The 17,512-nt window shown below is 46.9% G+C and overlaps 2 protein-coding genes across 2 annotated transcripts; both read left to right on the top strand.

Moving 5' to 3' along the window:
• The first annotated feature begins 227 nt into the window (after positions 1-227).
• Positions 228-7,479, top strand: LOC133917656 (cold-regulated 413 inner membrane protein 1, chloroplastic-like). The gene is made up of 5 exons (XM_062361538.1): positions 228-401; positions 800-895; positions 1,007-1,071; positions 1,285-1,354; positions 7,312-7,479. The coding sequence occupies exons 1-5, from the start codon at positions 241-243 to the stop codon at positions 7,475-7,477; spliced, it is 558 nt and encodes a 185-aa protein (XP_062217522.1). The 5' UTR covers positions 228-240; the 3' UTR covers positions 7,478-7,479.
• A 1,745-nt stretch (positions 7,480-9,224) lies between these two features.
• On the top strand, positions 9,225-11,375 carry LOC133917645 (eukaryotic translation initiation factor 3 subunit D-like). The gene has a single exon (XM_062361527.1). The coding sequence runs from the start codon at positions 9,388-9,390 to the stop codon at positions 11,146-11,148; it is 1,761 nt and encodes a 586-aa protein (XP_062217511.1). The 5' UTR covers positions 9,225-9,387; the 3' UTR covers positions 11,149-11,375.
• The last annotated feature ends 6,137 nt before the right edge of the window (positions 11,376-17,512 follow it).

The raw sequence follows: 17,512 nt of genomic DNA, 5'->3' as shown, positions 1-17,512 counted from the left end.
TCAGGTACCACGCGCGGGTCGTTACCTGCCGGCCGTGCACTATATTTTCGTTTACGAGTCGGCGGCAAAATCGACACACCTATTGGGCGGCGGCAAAGCCACCCGTCGTCGTGCTGTAGTTTCGCCTGTCGGACGGTGCATAGTTCGTGCCGCCAGGAAGTTTGTTGCCCATCGGTCATGAAAAAGAAAAGGGCATCTGTGATCGTGCCTGCCTGAGTGCTTGTGCCCTTTTCCCGATCGATGGGTGTCCAGTTGAGGAGATGCGCCTCTCTGCGCATGAGGCCGTCGTCTGGCCGGACCCAGCGGTGGCGGTGCTGGCGCCTGGCAATCGTGTCCGTGTGCTGCGCGTCGGCGCACCTCTGCACCGAGACGTTGCAGTGGAGCTCCGTCACGGCCACCGCGTGAGTGAGCAACTCGCCGTACTCCCGGTCCCCCGTATTAAAGCATAAATGATAGTTGTAAACTTTTTACTTAATACAAAATAAAGTAAATTCTTACTTAATGCATGTCATTGATACAAATTACAATCAATCCTGAATTAATTATTACATCAAAGCTACTTTCATTTAATGATTATAGCTTTGTATGATCGCCGTGTTCGTAGGTAGGTTCCTTAGTATCATCAATGAGAGGCAGGTCGACATTCTCTGTGAAAGGAAGTAGGTCATCAAATTGATTGTAATCTTCCTCGTTTTTCATGTTCTTGATGTGCTATACCACTTAACTATTCCAGTTTTAACATTTTTTTTGGAAACCAGTTGTTCCAGTTCTAATACGAAGCTTCAATTGTTCTCTGCAGTACATTGATGCTTGCTACTGGAACAACCATACACAAATCTTTCCTTGTGCCTTTGATTGCTTTACAAGCACCTTCTAGCGCCATCTCATGGATCAAGTAAGGTGCCAGTACTAGCGTCATGTTCTTGCTGCATTTCACCTTTACCATTTTACACACTATTCTGGTATACTTAATTTCTGATATCACCATCCATTCATCCATTGTTAGGGGTGATTACGGTCAGCGGATTGCTTTTCTCGGTCTTCTTGTGCGTTTGTTATACTTCATTCCAGGTAGAGTAACAAGAAAGCTGGTGCCAATTGTGCCTATTAATCTGCTTTCTCCGGGTAAAGTGATTTACTTAGTTACAGGAAATTTGATAAGCAATTTTTCTTCTGATATTGCCATTTGGTTTCTTCAGCGTCTCTCCAGTATTTAGAATCAACTAGCCTAAATTCGACTTCTTTCTGGAAATAAATAAATGCAAAAACCTTAATATATTACAGGTGAAGTGGAGCTTCTTTTATCAACAATGCTGCTTGTTATAATCGCTCCTTACCAATTTCTGAACTTGAGGTACGAATCGATCTGCCCATTTTAGAAGAAGTGAAGAACTTATCATGTAATGCGTAGAACTATGTCCTTTACATCTGTGTTTTTCTGTATAACGTCACCTGTTTCACTGATTATGTCGGGAATCAACTCACCGAATTCACTCAATCGCTCAACACTCAAGAATTCGCTCGCTCCTGAACTCTGAAGTTTACGGCCTGTTGCCGGCTATAAGTGCTACAGTAATTTCATGGATTCAGACTCTGAAATTTTTGGTGCTGCACCCAAAACATTGCAGCGTTTTCTTGTGATCTTTATTCCTTTAAATAGACAAACGAAGTTCTGGCCATTGAGGCCGATATACCCGCCATGATCTCCACGACTTATGCCATCCCATAAGACTGATCATGCCACGCATGTGCTAACTGAAGACTCGGTAAAACAAACTGACTCTGACTGAACTCTAACAGCCTAAGACTCAATATACCCAACTAGAATCCTGGAAAAGAGAGAGGAAGGAGACCGATATACATGTAAGAATCAAACCCTATCAGTCTCCCCCTTAATTCTTGCATTTCTTCACTTTAGCTCTGTGACTCCTATCTTCTTGCGTTGATCTTGAAATCTGATGCGCCCCAAAGCTTTTGTGAAGACATATGTTAGCATATTTTCAGCCATTATATTATTGCTAGAATAATATCTCCTTTATTAGCTTTAACTAGCTTTCATTAGCTTTGATTGGCCTTGATTGTAGCATTAGCCGTAGCCTTGACCATGCATAGCCGGTTGGCTATTTATGTACATCATGTATGATCAACGGAAATTCTTTGTGTGAATCATTTCATACTTTCATTGTATCAGTGAGGCAATGATCCTAAGACCGCTGCCCATCTCCTTCCGCACCGGCGTTCGCCCTTCTTCCAATCACCTCACCTCCTGCGGTTGCTCCACTGCCCGGCGCTAGGTGTCCTTGCCGAGCGACACCACCTCTCTGCCGCTCTTCTCCCCGCCACCATGGTCGACGGACCCGCTAATCAAGCGCAAGCACCCAGGCCATCATCTATAACATCTTGAGTTTTAGCATATCAATTAATTGCAAATTTCACTCCAAATTAAAAAAAAATTATGATCAATTAAACCAAATAAAATCAAGGAAATAAGTATACGAATTATATGAATATATATACCATTATGTATACATTCATATGTATTAAATTGGCTAAGTACTCCGAAATGCACTAGAATTATTTCCAAAATGGTCCCTGCGTTGAGTTGGTGCATATGCAATTGGTTTATTGATGTTATGGTTCTTGTGTGGAGATTAGAAATTGAATGTCTTTCAAATTCGAATCTACTCTTAGTTTTCATTCAGCTCAAATCAAATTGAATTCAAATCCCTTGAATTCAATTCTTCTTTCAAAAATCAATATCCAAGTCCAAATCACAGCAAATATTCCAAATTGAATTGATCATAATACAAAGTCAAATCCCAATTCAAATCCCTCATTTAAATTTATTCCAAAAACATTTTCCTTTTCCTTTTCTCTTTTTCACCCCGGGCCTAATTTCTTTCTCTTCTCGGGCCGATTTCTCCGCTCCTTCTCTCTTGCGCGGCCCAGCCAGCCCAACTCTCTTCCCCCTTCCTCATCCCACACTCGGCCCAGCAAGCGCGCCCCTTCAGGATGCTCGCCCGCGCACGAGCTCGACCGTACACATGCCGCTCATCCCATGGTCACCCGCCCGTGCCTCCATCTCCCTCTCCTCCAGCGCGACGTCGCGCCACTCACCACCACGACAGTCGCCTCCTCCTGGGAAATATCCGGCTGCCGCATTGAATGCCTGGCCACTTGCCGCGTTCTCTCTCTCTCTCTCTCTCTCTCTCTCTCTCTCTCTCTACTCTCTCCCGCGCGCAGCCTAAGCGTCTACCGCCCACAACTTCCGTGGTCCGCACGCGTGGCCGGCATAGTGCCATCATGCCATGGGAAATATCCTCGCCGGCCGCCATCCTGTTCCTCAGGGACAGCGCGACGCGCCCATCACCTCTCTGTAGCCCCCTTCACCTCTATAAATAGGGCAGTCCTTTCCCTATTTCCCTATTTTTCCATCTCGCCGCCACCAGAGCTCCGCCACCACCGCCATTACTCACCACGGCAGCTCACCATCACCGATCAGCCACCCGCGTGCTGCCGAGGAATACCAGGAAGCCACCACCGTCCTTGTGCCACTCTCTGTCGACCAGAAGCCTGACGGGAGGCCGCCCGCGCTGGACGTCGAGCCACTCCGCTGCTACTACACCGTCGCTCCACCGGTCGCCGGCCAGCATCTTGTCGTTCTTGCTCTCGGTGAGCATCCCAGTCCCCTCACAAACCCTCCTAGTTAGCATGTAGCTGTCCCCGTGCTTCCTTCTCACACGTAGCCGCGTGCAGCCGTGTTTTGCTCCGTCGTCATGCCGTTACTCGCCGCTGGTGTGCCTTATGCCTCTATGTGTGGTTCGGCCGTCGCGTCCAGGGAGCTCTAGGCCCATTTTTTCGTGCAGATTGACCACGATGGTGCGGGGGGGGGGGTGTTGCACAATTTTCTTGCGCCACCACCGTCTATTCCAGCCGCTGTCAGGTGCCACTCCGGCCACGGACCGCCATCGATATGCCCTAGCCGAGTTCCCCGTAGCGCCTAGGTCACTAGCGTGAGCTTCCTGTCGTGGAACTCTGGCTAGCTCACCAGTGTGACTCCGCCGAATTGCTCGCCACCGGCCGTTCTTCCCTCCCCCTTTCGCCGTCGTGCAGCCCAGCCGAGCAAGCCATGCCCGGCCCGCGCGCCACTGGCCTGCCAGGCCGACCCAACCACCCAAAGGTTGCGCCCCAATGGGCCAGCCCAGCTTCACAGCTGGCTAAAACATTTGGCCCAACCCGAGCGGGCCAAGCATTGTGAATCCCAAGATCGGCCCATCCAAGCCCAAACCAGGCCCAATCCGAGCCCATTTCAGCCCAACCGAGTATTGTTCGTGTGGGCCCCACCAGTTACTGTTTATGTAGGCCCCAATTACTTTTAAATGGTTCCCACCCGTGGGTCCCACCAATAAATAGTGCAATTTCGTATTTTTCCGATTTAAGTTTAGATTGAATCTTTCAATAGTCATAACTTCTCCGTTCTGGCTCCGATTTCGGTGATTCTTTCGTCAAAATTCATCTAACTTCGAGATCTATATATCCATCACAGTGTGATATCCATTATGGCTCATTTAGCTTTCCATTTGGTGTTATTTGATTCTTCCCTAGTATAGCCTGTTGATGATCGTAGTCACAAATGCAGAACTGCCAGAATTCTACGAGTGCTGCACAGGAAGCGTCAGGAGCGAGGAGAATCCTGACTACAACCAAGACCTTGAAAAAAACTTTGGAGAAGGCATGTCCGATCTCCTTGATCATATTGAACCTATGTTTTCAAGTAATCTACATGATCAACTAAAACATGACTTACTATCTCATGTGCTATGTTTCGCGTTTTCCTTAAAACTGCCTGTAGTAGTTAATCCTATTAACACTTGCCATACTATAAGTGTTATCATCCAAAATATATATCACCCTACGATTACCTGTTGTTATCTATATTAATAACAGACGATATCTTGATATCTAGCATGCTTAGAATTGAATACATCTCCTCGGATACGTCGCTTTTAAAACACCTCTCCTCGGAGATAAGATTTACTGTTATCAATGATAACTCATATACCATGAATCTTTTATGGTTTTAAATTCTGTGATGGTTGTGAAATCATTGATGTCATGTTGGGTGCAGAGGGTGATGTGTAAAAATGGGTGAAAACTGTTTTGGCGGGGGCAGGTGGAGTAGTACTCTAGACGAGGATGCTCCTGGGGGCTTGAGTTATCTCTGTGGTATTCATTGCCAGAAGATACATGTCCTGGCCGCTTAAGGACTGAGTCAATTCGCCGTCATGCTTAAGCAACCTCCGTACAACCATGCGTCCTGAATGTTGCGCTATGTTCAAAGGCAAGATGTATAATCTGGAGGGGGATCTTTTCACCTTGGCAAGAAGACGATGGCGTCTGTATCGGATTCGTAGAACACCATCTTCAATCACCACTTGGCACCCGATCTCATCGAGCTGCCCAAGGCTCACGATGTTTGCCGTCAGCAGAGGGATGTAGTAGACTCCCAAGAGTACACGATGTTCACCGTTCTTGCAGGTGAACAACATCACCCCCCCCCCCCCCCCCCTCCTTGGATGTTGACGATCGACCCACCACTGAACCGCACAGTGCCATAGACACCGGTGTCCAGTTCAGCGAATGCATGACAGGCTCCAGTCATGTGATTTGTGGCGCCGCTGTCCAACACCCACCGGCTATGGCCACGATCTTCATCCGGTCCCAACTGGTTGTAGACCCTTGCCTCGTCCAGATGCACAGGTTCAACCATCCTCGGCTCACTTCCTGTAGTAGACCGATCAAAGCAAGCCGAAGCCATTAGCAAAGAGTGTACCTCCTCCTCCTCGGCTTGCGTCGTGTGTGCCTGCTAACGGTTCCGAGCCTTGCTGCGGCATTCTCTGGCCCAGTGGCCCAATTTGCCGTAGCTCCTGCGCTTGTCGATGGGAGCAGCCCTTCTTGCTCCAGCTCCAGCGTCTCGAGCCCCACTAGATCTTTTGCACCCTTTGGCACGCCACTTGCCACGCCCGCCACCGCTTGAGCCTCCGTGATCAGCACTTTGGTCGCGTCGTTTCATATGCGCGAGCCATTCTTCTTCGGTTAGGAGCAGCCGGTCACTCTTGTCGCCGTCGTTCCCGAGTTGATAACGTTCCTCAACAGCCCTTAGTCGCCTAGTGACCTCTTCCACCGAGAGCGTGTCCAAGTGCAACAGCGTCTCAATGGAAATTGCCAGTTGTGACAGTCAATCTGGGACCACCTGCAGGAATTTCGCGCAAGTTGTTGGCCAGCCCAGTGATGCGCATGGAGAAGACGTCAACGCATTCCCCCTGCTTGAACGCAATCACGCCGAATTCTTGTCGTAGTTTCTACGTGTTTGCTTCCCGCACGCATTGCACTCCCATGCGCATTGTCTTCACTGCCTCCCAAGCATCCTTCGCCGTGTTCTTGACCGCCAGGGCCGGCAGCATCTCCTGTGGCACCGCGCGGAGGATCGCTAACAGAGCCAACCGGTCCTCCCTGTAGTCGTCGGCGTCGGCCTCGACCACCTCCCACAACCCTTGGGCTTGAAGGTTCACCTGCATTACCAGGGATCGTTCCTGGTAATTGGTGCTTGTAAGCATTGGGTACACGACCGTCCCTGAGGTTTCCCTCACGACCCAGCTCTGAAGTTCTGACGGCCGAGCTGCAGAGGGGACTGCGAACGTGCTGGCGAAGTCGAGGATGAGTCTAAACGAATGGACATGACGCCAGGAGCTCAAACCAGGCTCTGATGCCAATTGTCGGGAATCAACTCACCGAATTCACTCAATCTCTCAACACTCAAGAATTCGCTCGCTCCTGAACTCTGAAGTTTACAGCCTATTGCCGTCAATAAGCACTACAGTAATATCAGACAGTGTTTTCTTGTGTTCTTTATTCCTTTAAATAGACAAACGAAGTACTGGCCATTGAGGCTGATATACCCACCATGATCTCCACGACTTATGCCATCCCATAAGCCCTATCGTGCCGCGCTTGTGCTAACTGAAGACACGGTAAAACAAACTGACTCTGACTGAACTCTAACAGCCTAAGACTCAACAGACCCGACTAGAATCCTGGAAAAGAGAGAGGAAGGAGACCGAGATACATGTAAGAATTAAACCCTATCAGATTAGCCGTCGGCCCACCACAATTCTTGTAATGGATTAACTCTTTGTTTTTTAAAAAACGAAATTATTGTAATGGATAAACTATAGCTTGTACATACCAATTCAACTGCATTGTTTTATAAACTAATTATTTTTTAACATAGCTTGTGTTATCTTTGGACAGAGGGTCTCAAGGTGGTGCAATATTGTCCTCGGCAATAGCGGCCTATCTCGCGTTTCAGCATTTCACCGGCTTGGGAGGCTTCAGGAAGGCCTTTGACCGTGAAGCGATAATTGCCACCCTGTGCATCGTCTGCATGACAGTTATCACCCTGATGCTGGCGTTCTGATCCAGCCCAAGTTGCGAGGCCTTGCTTCTTGTTGGCTTGTTGCAAGGCTTGTAGGCAAAGTACAGGAGCTACCTGAAAAACAGCAGTCTGCAGAGAATACACCAAAAGTAACAAAACCTTTTCAAATTTTTTTTGGGAACAGAAGTTAGAGAACACTGTAATGCAAGATCCTATCATAACTGCTTTGCAGTTTTGCTACCGCAGTCAGTTGATTGTGATTAATCTACTGAGGCGGGCATTTGTTATGTATGAAATGGTTTGCTAAAAGTTTTGAGGCAACATACAGTACATCCTAGCTCTTTGGTTATCCTGCGTCACTAGTGCATATATTGGCTTGTCTGCTGAGGAGAAAGTATTTAGTTACTATCATTTAGCTCTTCAGATTTCGGGGGGAGCTATAGCAGCGTTGATCTGTTTTTGGGGGTAGCCATTGGTCACAGGAGCATTGTTTCTGCTTTGTAGAGAGTCTGAAATTCCCTGCTGACGATTTTTTTTTTTTCTTGAACGGAGAAACGATCTCTGCTTCTATTGAAAGCAAGTTAGATGTTCACAACCACCAGACCACCAGCACAAAACAAAACAAAAACAGAAGGCAAACAAGACCAAGCAAGGTACGATATCGTCACATATCAGCTGACGATTTGAACCAGACCGGAGATTCCATCGAGGACAAGAACAGGCAATAAGCACATCGAGCAGCTCCATGCCTTCTATAGTTTCATATGAAAAAATAATGCCGTTTGCTGCCCTCAAGCTATACTTTTTCCCTTGGTGATAAGAAGCGTGGATGCGGCCTATAACACTCGTGAGGTTGAGCTCTGTTCTGCAGACTGCAGCTTGAACTGCAGTCAGACTTGGTATCTCTAGTACCTACTACATTCAGTTGTTTAGTCTTTCAGATACCTGAAACAGCTAGGAACGAACATTCGCTCCGTTGTTCAGTCTTTCTGATTCCTGAAACTACTAGTAATGAACATTTGACGGTGGCCATGCAATACTGCATGTGTAAGCAAATCGAAACCTCAAGTTAACTCCCTTTGAATGGAGATTACTATGATAAAGACTTTACTACATCTTTGTAATGTCACCTTGATGTAAGTCTGTATTCTGCAACGGTCCGGTTCATGTTGTTGTTCGGTTGTTGATAAGTGGTGATGCTCACGGCAAGCCTGCAAAAGTTAGGCCGTAATATGGTTCGAGACTACGAACTATGTAGTCTTCTCTTCGCTATGTTTCTAATTTTCTATGCATGACTTTCTCTATTCTCTTCAGTATTCAGCTTTGCTTCCGTAATCGGTGGCTAGATAACTCAACTTGTGGCGGTGATTCCATGTGGTTAAGGGACACCATATGAGTGTCTGCAAATTGCTAGATGGGTTCAAATAAGAGTTTATATCAGTCTCTACAAGCTGTGCGACTTCTGGGATTTAATTTGGCAATGACACTTTAATACTATGACTTTATCATTATTTTTTCGTTGATGTGTATCTTCTTTCTTCTCGTCGTCTTGTCGTCGGTTGCGTGGGTCTAGTGAGTACATAACCGTGAGTCGTCTAAGTGTCGTTGGGAGATAACAAACTTTTTTTCTTTATTTCTTACATTGCATGTTTACAAAAAATCATGTTATTATGAATTTTCCGGGTATAACATTTCAAGTCAGCGACATGCATGTGATATTTCACCGTGTGTCCGTGTCTGGCATTTGTGGCTTTCGATCGGCAAAGTACATGGCATCTAGACCACGGACACTGGCGTGTGGGCCCTCGTAGTTCAGCATTGCTCGCACACCGTACCCTAGTTCTGTCCTGAACCCTCGCGCCGCCGCCGCCTAGCATTTCCCTATCCCCGACCCGATCTAACCAAACCCTAACGAAGCCTGAGCCACCCCAGCTCGCCGCCGCCGGACTACGATGGGCTTCGAAGTGGGCTTCGTCCCCTACAATCCCGACGGGTGGGGGCCGCCCGCCGCCGACGCCGCGCCGCCCTCCCTCGGCGGGGGCTCGGCGTCCGTCCCCTTCGCCCCCTTCTCCCGCTCCGACAAGCTGGGCCGCATCGCCGACTGGACCCGCAACCCCCCGGGCCCCGCGGCGTTCGCCGCCGCCCGCGACACCGTCTTCGACTTCGCGGGGCTCGAGGACTCCGCCGGGCTCGCATCCGCGGACGACGCCTCCTTCCGCCTCGTCGACGGCAAGCCTCCGCCGCGACACCCGCGGTTCGGCCCCAGGTGGCGCTTCCAGCAGCGGCCCCAGCTCCCGCAGCGCCGCGACGAGGAGGTCGAGGCGCGCCGCCGCGAGGCCGAGAAGGAGCGCGCCCGCCGCGACCGCCACTGGCAGCAGAATCGCCGCACGCACCACCAATTCAACTTCAACCGCGGCGGCCCCTCCTCCTCGTCCGCCAAGCCGTCCGTGGACATCCAGCCCGAGTGGTCGGTGAAGGAACAGATCCCCTTCTCCTCCTTCTCCAAGCTCTCCTTCGCCGTCGCTGACCAGCCCGAAGATCTCCTCGTCTGCGGCGCCGTCGAGTTCTACGACCGCGCCTACGACCGCGTCACCCCCAGAGCGGAGCGCCGCCTCGAGCGCTTCAAGTCACGCAACTTCTTCAAGGTCACCACCACGGACGATCCCGTCATCCGCCGTCTTGCCGAGAATGACACGGCCACGGTCTTCGCCACTGACACCATCCTCGCCGCGCTCATGTGTGCTCCTCGCAGCATCCAGTCCTGGGACATTGTCATTCAGCGCGTTGGCAATAAGTTGTTCTTTGACAAGCGCGACGGCTCTCAGCTTGATCTGCTCACCGTCAATGAAACCGCCCAGGATCCACTCCCTGAAGCCAAGGAAGATATCAACTCTGCACACTCGCTCGCGGTGGAGGCGACCTACATCAATCAGAACTTCTCCCAGCAAGTGCTGCTCCGTAATGGTGAGAAGGTCACTTTTGATGAGCCTAACCCGTTTGCCACTGAGGGGGAGGAGGCTGCTTCTGTTGCTTACCGTTACCGCCGCTGGAAGTTTGATGATGAGACCAGCTTGGTTGCTCGTTGTGAGGTTCACGCCGTGAATGTTGATCCTCGTGGTGAGCGCCAGTTCCTTACACTCAACGCACTTAATGAATTTGATCCCAAGGTTACTGGTGTTGACTGGAGGAAGAAGGTCGAGACCCAGCGGGGTGCTGTGCTTGCTACCGAGCTCAAGAACAATGCCAACAAACTTGCTCGCTGGACTGCCCAGGCATTGCTTGCCGGTGCAGACATGATGAAGTTGGGTTACGTGTCACGACTGCACCCCCGTGATCACTACAACCATTCCATACTCAGTGTGATTGGGTACAAGCCAAGGGATTTTGCTGCACAGATTAATCTGAACACAGCAAATATGTGGGGAATTGTGAAGTCGATTGTGGATGTCTGCATGAAGCTTGGAGAGGGCAAGTATGTGCTTGTGAAGGACCCAGTGAAGCCGCAGGTGCGACTTTATGAAGTGCCGAATGACGCATTTGAGAATGACTATGTTGAGGAACCTCTCCCTGAGGAGGAGCAAGTGCGCCCATTTGCAGAGGATGTTGATGCTACCGCGCAGGAAATGGATGCTGCTGCAGAGGCGGAGGCTACTGGGACAGCTGCTGCCGCAGATGGAGATGCTGAGAAGACCGCTGAGGCTGCTGCTGTGTGAAGGCAGAAGGCTAAAGAGGTCTCTTTGCACCTTGAATAAAGGTTACCGCAGCTATCTTTCCACTCTCAAGTGCTGCTTAATAGATGTTTCTACATGTCGTGCTTAAGCTATTGTCGTTTTGTTGAACCAGTGAGTTGCTTATCTTTCTGTACTGTGTGTTCCTGTCCTAATTTCTGTCAAATTAGGAACGCTTTTGTTGCAAATAACATGTTGCACTGTTAGATTTTTGCGTTTCCCTGTGGGTTATCATTTTACTATTTTCCTATGTTTTGGGCGTCGGCGACCGCTCGACCATATGCAAATATTAGTATGTGTTTGTTTGTAGCTTGAAATATGTTGGATGATCTGATGCAATCCAAAAGTTATGTAGAGAACCTGTATATGCGCATAGGATGTTGCTTCTCGGGTATAGCATAATGTCATCCCGGGAAAGCTGCACTCTCACAGGCCGTTGCTGCGGTCGAAGGACAAGTTGCTAGGTTTGGTAATGGGCTAATGGTGTTGCTTATCAGACGGCAAATACTGCCCGAACGTCAGCATTGAGACTGACAATGGGAGGGATCGGAGGAGATAGTGGAGGGCTGCCTGGAAGATAATTTTTTTGCTGATGCTTGTTGATAATTTGCGCTAGTACTTTGGTTTCGGTAGATGAAGCTAGGGTGAGAGGAACTGAGGAAGTGACGGTGCAGGAGCTCCAGTTTATTAGAGTTATCTAACTGTATGTTCAGTTTGTCCTAAAAAAACAAAAAAAAAAAACTATATATGTTCAGTTCGTTGCGCGATGGTGTATCAGTGCTAGATCGATCCGAGTTTGTTCCGTCGCCGGTGAATTCGATGGAGCTGGACCTTATGCTCTATTACAAGTTAAGAAGGCCGGCCAGTGTGGGCCGAACAGATCTCGTTTGGGCCAAGAAATAGCTGGAGAGCACAGAACCATCGAATTTATATATTTATTATTCGGGCGAGAAATAGCTGGAGAGCGCAACGAACTGAACACACACACACATATATATGTATATTCAAAATTACACATCTGTTTGAAACCATAGCAAATAAAATCTACTCGCATGTTGGATGGACGATAACAAGTGTCATTCATCTAGCGGTTAACACCTTGTGAGGCCTATGGGAAACGGCTGAGCGTTGGATCCACGGGAAAATGTGTCGGGTTATACCTAATTGGCAGTCCGGTCTATTTTATCTTTTTGCCACTTCCTTCTGCCACTTCTTTATTTGACGCAAGCCCGTGCTACCAACTTGAAATGCAATGCAATCGTGTCGTGTGCTACGTTTCCTTGACCTTTTCGTTCCTACTTTAAACATTTTTTTTCTTATCGTACGAGTCTAACGGTAACAGGACTATGCCATCTTTCTTTCTTTTTTCCTTCGTGATAGAGAAGGAGTTCATTTTGAACTCAACTTTTTTCCCTTCGAACCCAATTATAACTTGCGTATCGAAGTTGTGTGGTTTCAGCCAACTTGCGTCGAAGTGTACTCGTTCAGAGCTCAGAAGCGAGCCACAAAAGGAAACTAAAGACGCTCACACTCTTAATGGATAGGAGTAGTCGCCAGTGCCGTAACCTTTTTTCTATTGGCAGACAGGATTACACGTCGCCTCGCATAAAAACACGCTCGATCACTTCGCAATTGCGTCCCGTGCCCGCGGCTGCGTGGCGAGTATATCCGTTCGCTTTTCGACGCATTATTGTTGAGGAGAGACCGATCTTCGCCTCCACGTAGGTTCCAGTCTTTCCTAGAGCTAGGGTTAAACATATCATCCACTGCTACGTACGCACGTTACTGTCAGATGGCCGGGCCAGCAGGACGGGGAGCCCCAGAAACACAGCAGGCCCACAGGCTACAAAGGCAATCATGGTAGCGAAAGCATGTACCAATCATTTCTGCCAGTAATCAAGAAAGGCGAAAGCAATTGCCGTATTAAATTCTCAAAAAAAAAAATTGCCGTGTTAAATGGAGATCGATCGACAGGGATCGATCGTGTGGCAGCCAACACAAGAGCGTATAAGGGAAATTTCTATATGGGCATAATGCTTATCAGGATTATTTATTTGGGTTGAGGATTGAGATTCGTGTTAGAGGGGTACGTGAAAAAAATAAAAATTCCTTATTCCCCCATCGAAAAAAGTTCTTGTTCCCTCACTATCATTGAAAATTTTGCTCTTCCTTGTTTACCATCAATCCTAACTTTTATGCATTAATCGCCATCATCATCAATCCTGTCAGCTTTCGTTTGCGCTTTTGTCCTAGGACCTATGAGTTTTTTTTAATGTCCACCCTGCCCCTGGCCTTTTGCATTGACCGGTGAAACACCTCCTTTCGAACCCAAAGCAAACCGCACGCCCTAAATCCCCTCCTGACCTCCCCTAACCACAGCCACCCATGTACTCCAAACCCTACTCAGGTGACGAGGCTAGCGTAGCGAGAACGACGGGTGGCGCTGGGGTCGAGCACACGACGCTGGGGCTTGACAGCTGAGGCACGCGGAGGATTGGCGGCTCTAGCGTGCGGCGCTAGGGCTTGGCGGCTGGGGTGCGTGGAGGCTCGGTGGCTCGAGCGGTGCTAGGGCGCTGCATTGAGGCCCTAGTGTGGTGGTGCAGGGCTCAATCGAGGCGGGTGAGGATTGCACGTGGTTGAGCTCAGACACGACAACCACGAAGAGGATGATGGGATCAGTGCCAAACCCTCACCGTGCTTGGCTCCCTAAAGGGTAAGTGCACTCGTCTCTCCCTCACCCACGTACAGTAGGCTTTGGCTACTTGTGCTTCATTAGTTCTAACTGTAGAGGTGTCATAGTTGGGAAAAAAATATATAGTGTTCTTAGTTCTGTACTATAGAGGTATCAGACTTCAGTTAGGTAAAAAATACTAAAATTCTCCTAGGATCATTGCATATTATTTGCAGGATGGATCCTAATTCTACCTACTTACTAGAAATCAAACTTGTTAGCAACCAAAAGGCTAGGCTAGAGTTCAGTTGTTTTAGCTTCATAAAAGTTTTAGATTCTGACACAACAAATTTCATGGACTTCGTTAAATCGGTCGTAGATAAGTACCTACCAAACTATAAGGAAGTTTGCATTATTCAGTACTATGATGCTACTTTGAAAGCCTTTCCACAAGTTAAAACAGACTAAAATCTGCAATCAATGTTTGGTAAATATGTTGAGAGAAAGGAGGTGCTCATGTTCATTTCATACTATGATGCCTCATGACTAGCCCCACTTATCGTAGAGTAGTCCATTTCACCACATGAAAAGGGGCATAGTGATGGTCATGATGTCCCATCCCAGCAACAAGATGAGGATAATTATCTAGTAAACCTATTACCAGATAATGAGCATGTGGGTGTTGATGAGGAGTGTATGTACTTAGGCAAGAAACCTTCATATGCTATACAGGTTGCTACTAGACCTGACAAGGATGATGTTCTAATGGAGTGTTCTGATTCTGGGTCTGAGTATGAGGAGGATTATGATTGTGGTTCTAAGTCCGAGTCTGAGGAAGAGGCTGAGGAGGATTTGGTAGGAAAAGACTCTTTGCCAGATGATATAGCAAATGATGATTATGATAAAGAAGACCCACCGATGACAGTAGGCAGCATATCCCAATATTGAAGAGTTTAAGTTGGCATTAGCTCAGCATGCAGTGAAATATAAGTTTGAATATAACACTAAACAGATTGAACCAGGGAGGTTCATGGCCTATTGTTTAAGGAAACTTGAAGATAATTGTCCCTAGAGAATACATGCTTCTATAACAGATGACAAAATTACTATCAAGGTAATTACATGCTTCACTTCATATTTGTCTTAATTGTGTTTCCCTTCTTTACACTTATAATTGTTCTATTTCACATATGAAGGTGAAGAAGAACCTTTCAGGCCATGAATGCACATGCACAAGAAGAACTAAAAAGGTGAAGAATGCAACAAATATTGGGTATGTCAGAAGGTGAAAGATTGGCTCATTGAAGATGCAACTGTAGGGGCAAGTGAACTGTAGAGGAGGTTTAAAGACAAACACAAGGTGAAGATTCACTACAAAAGAGTCTACATGGGTAAGCAGCTAGCACTAAATCAACTATATGGTGATTGGGATAGTAGTTTTGACAATCTGTATAAGTTTAAGGTAGAAATCGAGAGGTCATCTCCTGGAGATTGTTCTTTGCTTTGAAACCATGCATAGAAGGATTCATTAGTGGTTGCAGGACATATTTGGCAATAGATAGCACATTCTTGTCGGTCATATTTAAAGGTCGGTTGGTTACTGTTGTTGCTATTGATGGATATAACTGGATGTATCTAATTGCTTTTGGTGTGATGGATTCTGAAACTAGTGACAACTAGATCTGGTTCATGCAAAGGCTTAGGGAGGCCATAGGATCACCATGTGGCTTTGCCATATGCAATGATGCTGGACAAGCAGTGATGGCAGGAGTCAAAGAAGTGTTCCCAAATGTAGAGCATAGGAATGCATGTACCACTTGGTTCAAAACTTCAAGAAGAAGTTCCATGGAAAGGTGTTGGATGACAATCTTTGGGCAGCAGCTTACTCGTGGCACCCACATTTCTTTTAGAAACATTGGGCTACAATGGAGGATGCAAAACCAGCTACAATGGATTATCTAAGTGCCACACTAGACTCTGGACTAGAAGCCAGTTCTCAACCCTTTGCAAGGTGGACTATATGACCAACAATTTGGCAGAGAGCTTTAACGGCTGGATAAAACACTACAAGAGCTTGAACTTGGATGACTTCATGGACAAGATCAGACAATTACTTATGATCAAGTGGGAACAAAGGAGAAATGTTACCATGAAACTTGGAGGTCTGATTCTGCCACATATAATTAATAGGTTGAAGGAAAGGAGCAGGGACTTAGACTTGGAAGTCATGAAATGCTCAGATGTCGATTAAGTTGCTAAAATTTCTGTAATGGGAGGTAGTGGCTTCAGATTTGTGGTGAAGTTACATGAAAAGACATGTTCTTGTAGAGAATGGCAAGTTTCAGGTATCCCTTGTGTCCATGCTATAGCATTCATCACCTCCCTTGACAATGCTCCTCTAGACAACTATGTGGACTTGTTTTATTTTGTAGAGAAGTTTTAAGCTGCATATGTTTAACTGATCCCTACTTTGCCAGACAAGTCCCAGTGGCATAAATCTTGCCATGGATTCTTCATGCATCCACCTCTTTTGAAAGCCATAGCTGGAAGGAGAAAGAACTAGAGGTTCAGAGGCTGTACTGAGAGCAAGGGTACCACAACAAGGAAGAAAGGACAGCACCAATACCTTATTTGTAAATACTATGGGCATCATTAGCATTTGCAAGGAAGGTGACCCAGAGGACATTGCAGCTATGATGGCTGTAAGGTAATACATTGTTTGCTTCTTTACATTTTTTTAAAAAAATTTACATGTTCACTTCTTCACATGTTACAATTAAACTTTCAATCATGCAGAGGACCACAAAAGAAAAGGAAGAGGGTCCACTGAGACAAGCATGGTCCCTTTTGAGGATGAAGCACCAACACTCTCTATGAATTTTCCACCAAGATTAGTGCTTCCATATGTCCTTATGCTTGTATCACACCTGCTTTAGATTCTAAATCTCTTGCTTTTTAACCATAGCCAAAACATTGAACCTCTACTAAGAAAAAAGGAAAAGCTGACGCATTAGATTCTGGAAGATCAATCATGTAAATGATTAACACATGTGTGTTGAAATGCTTCATTTGTCGTATAATTATCAAATGCAGGTCATGCAATGGTTCAAATCAACCTGAGGCTCTTTCCATTGAGTACTTGGTGCTAGTTTTAGTGATGAAACACAAACTGCTTGTTGCTGCTTCTGCTCCCAAGGCAAGAAAGAAGAAAAAGGCTAAAGGGAAGACAAAGAAGGTGAATCTTGAGGTGCCGCGTGATAGCCCTGCAATGGGCACAAGAAGCAAAAAGCCAGAAACAACTAGCCCTACAATTGCCACTAGAAGCAAAGAAGGCTCAGTTTATGAACCAGATGCAATGTGTGACGTCAGCTCCTTTTGCTTGGTCTCCATGAACCAATTGAAAAAAGCATGCTGCCATATGTGATGTGAGCTCTATTTTGCTTGTTCTCCATAGAACCTGATGTAATGTGTATGTAATATGGCAACTCCTTTTGCTTGTTGTCCATGAACAATTGATGTACGTGATGTAATATATATGTGACGTGCTCATGTTTATTTAGCATGTGTCTGTGAACATTATCGATAATATATATGGCCATGTTTATTTACCTTTTGTTCATAGTCCTTGTTGACGCAATGTATATATCGTTTATGTGCCTAATTGTATCATCTTGTTAT

Source organism: Phragmites australis, chromosome 1, assembly GCF_958298935.1.
Source record: "Phragmites australis chromosome 1, lpPhrAust1.1, whole genome shotgun sequence".
NCBI lineage: Eukaryota > Viridiplantae > Streptophyta > Magnoliopsida > Poales > Poaceae > Phragmites > Phragmites australis.
The sequence above is the reverse complement of the archived record's forward strand: the minus strand, read 5'-3'. Positions and strand labels throughout refer to the sequence as shown.